At 39.8% G+C, this 1,574-nt stretch overlaps 1 protein-coding gene across 1 annotated transcript in view; it reads right to left on the reverse strand.

Moving 5' to 3' along the window:
* Positions 1 to 795: 795 nt before the first annotated feature.
* Positions 796 to 1,574, reverse strand: part of LOC101856860 (glycerophosphocholine cholinephosphodiesterase ENPP6) — a gene marked incomplete at its 3' end in the record, with an annotated part of 29,899 nt that continues 29,120 nt past the window's right edge. The window contains 1 exon segment of the mRNA XM_005112603.3: positions 796 to 904. Within this exon segment, the coding sequence (XP_005112660.2) occupies positions 796 to 904 (109 nt within the window).

The following is a 1,574-nucleotide window of genomic DNA, read 5'->3' on the forward strand; positions in this document are numbered from 1 at the left end:
CAAAATTCAAAATTTCCTACCAACTGAAAATATTAGGTGTGTCCCGCGCGCTCATATGACCTTATGCAGTTGCAAGCGCCGTAAAACACTAAACCAACCCCCCCCCCCAACAATCTTACTATTTTAAAGCACCTCTAATCTTCAGCATTTATATGATGACCGTATTGTATTGCAGGAGCCGTAAAACTCCTACTAAAACTGAAAAATTATACAGACAATTTCGCATTCCAAAAATTGACGAGCACATGACTCTACCACTACCACTACTCTACGACGCATTTAATTTGATCTTTCCCCGCCACCCATCTCTTCAGGCTTTCCAAATAAGTTGTTGTAAATCTACCACAGTAAGCGCTCAACTTTAACCAAAGATTCCCCAAAAAGGATTTCGAGTAGGCGGTTGACGGGTGCTCTGGTGTGGTTTGCTTCTTCTTTCCTATCAAATCTATCGTCCTTATCTCCCCTTCTTCTTTTTGTTGTGTTTGTTACTCTCTTGTAACACCTCTAATCTTCAGGCGCTCATATGACTGTATGCAGTTGCGAGCGCCGTAAAACCCTCTACTAAAGCTAAATTAAAAAGGATTTCGATCACCGATGGACAATGGACACGCGTCTATTTTGTGCGGAGCCTAGATCTAATTAAATTAAAACAATTTAAATCAATTTTTTCCACTATAGTTTGAAAATTATTAAAAACGCAGAAAAAATACAAAATCAGCGCACATTAGGCTGACATTTATCCCAGACGGCGATGTCTTCTAGTAGTTATTGGCTCCGATACGTTTGTTTACTTACGTGGTCCTAAGGCGTAGAAAATTCCTCTCATGTCTCTCTCCTTGTTGTCATAGCCGTGTGTGCCGGCCATAGGGGTTCCCTTTTTGAGCGGGAAGTCTGGGCTCACAGGCTGGAGAGATGGAAGTAAGTGTATATATAATGCATTTAGGTATGCATCTATTTACTTATTTACTTATTTATTTATGAATCTATTAGTTTTAGTAAGCGTTTTAAGGCACTTGTAATTCGTATAGGTCATACAGCTGCCGAAGACTAGAGGTGTTACACGAGAATACCATAGTTTTTTTTGGTAAGAGTTTTACGGCACTTGCAACACAGTTAGATCAAATAAGTGCTGAAGACTAGAGGTGTTACTAGAGATTAACATGCAAAGAAAGGAAGTTTAGTTTTAGAAAGACTTTTAGAGCACAGGAATTACATGTACAACAGGGTATTATAAGTTCCGCAGAATAGAGGTATTTCTAGATAGTAAGAAACACAAAACGGAGAGATAAGGGCTATATAATAAAAATGTTATTTGGGAAAGAAGGATGTAACTAAGCTAGAGAAATCGCCAATCACCTACAAAGAGGAGGAGAGATAAGGACGATAGATGTTTGATTGGAAAGAAGGAGCAAACCACACTGGAGTAACGGCTATCCCCCGTGGGGGAGGGGGTGGGGGAGGGGGAGAGAAAGGTGACAGCTTACATTGTGTTGTTGATGAGACATTTTGGAAATTAACTTTTTAACAAGGAACGTTTTAGAACGTGAATGGGTGTGACTTTGGTGTGTGTGTGT

The sequence above is a fragment of the Aplysia californica genome, unplaced genomic scaffold (genome assembly GCF_000002075.1).
Source record: "Aplysia californica isolate F4 #8 unplaced genomic scaffold, AplCal3.0 scaffold01331, whole genome shotgun sequence".
NCBI classification, from domain to species: domain Eukaryota; kingdom Metazoa; phylum Mollusca; class Gastropoda; order Aplysiida; family Aplysiidae; genus Aplysia; species Aplysia californica.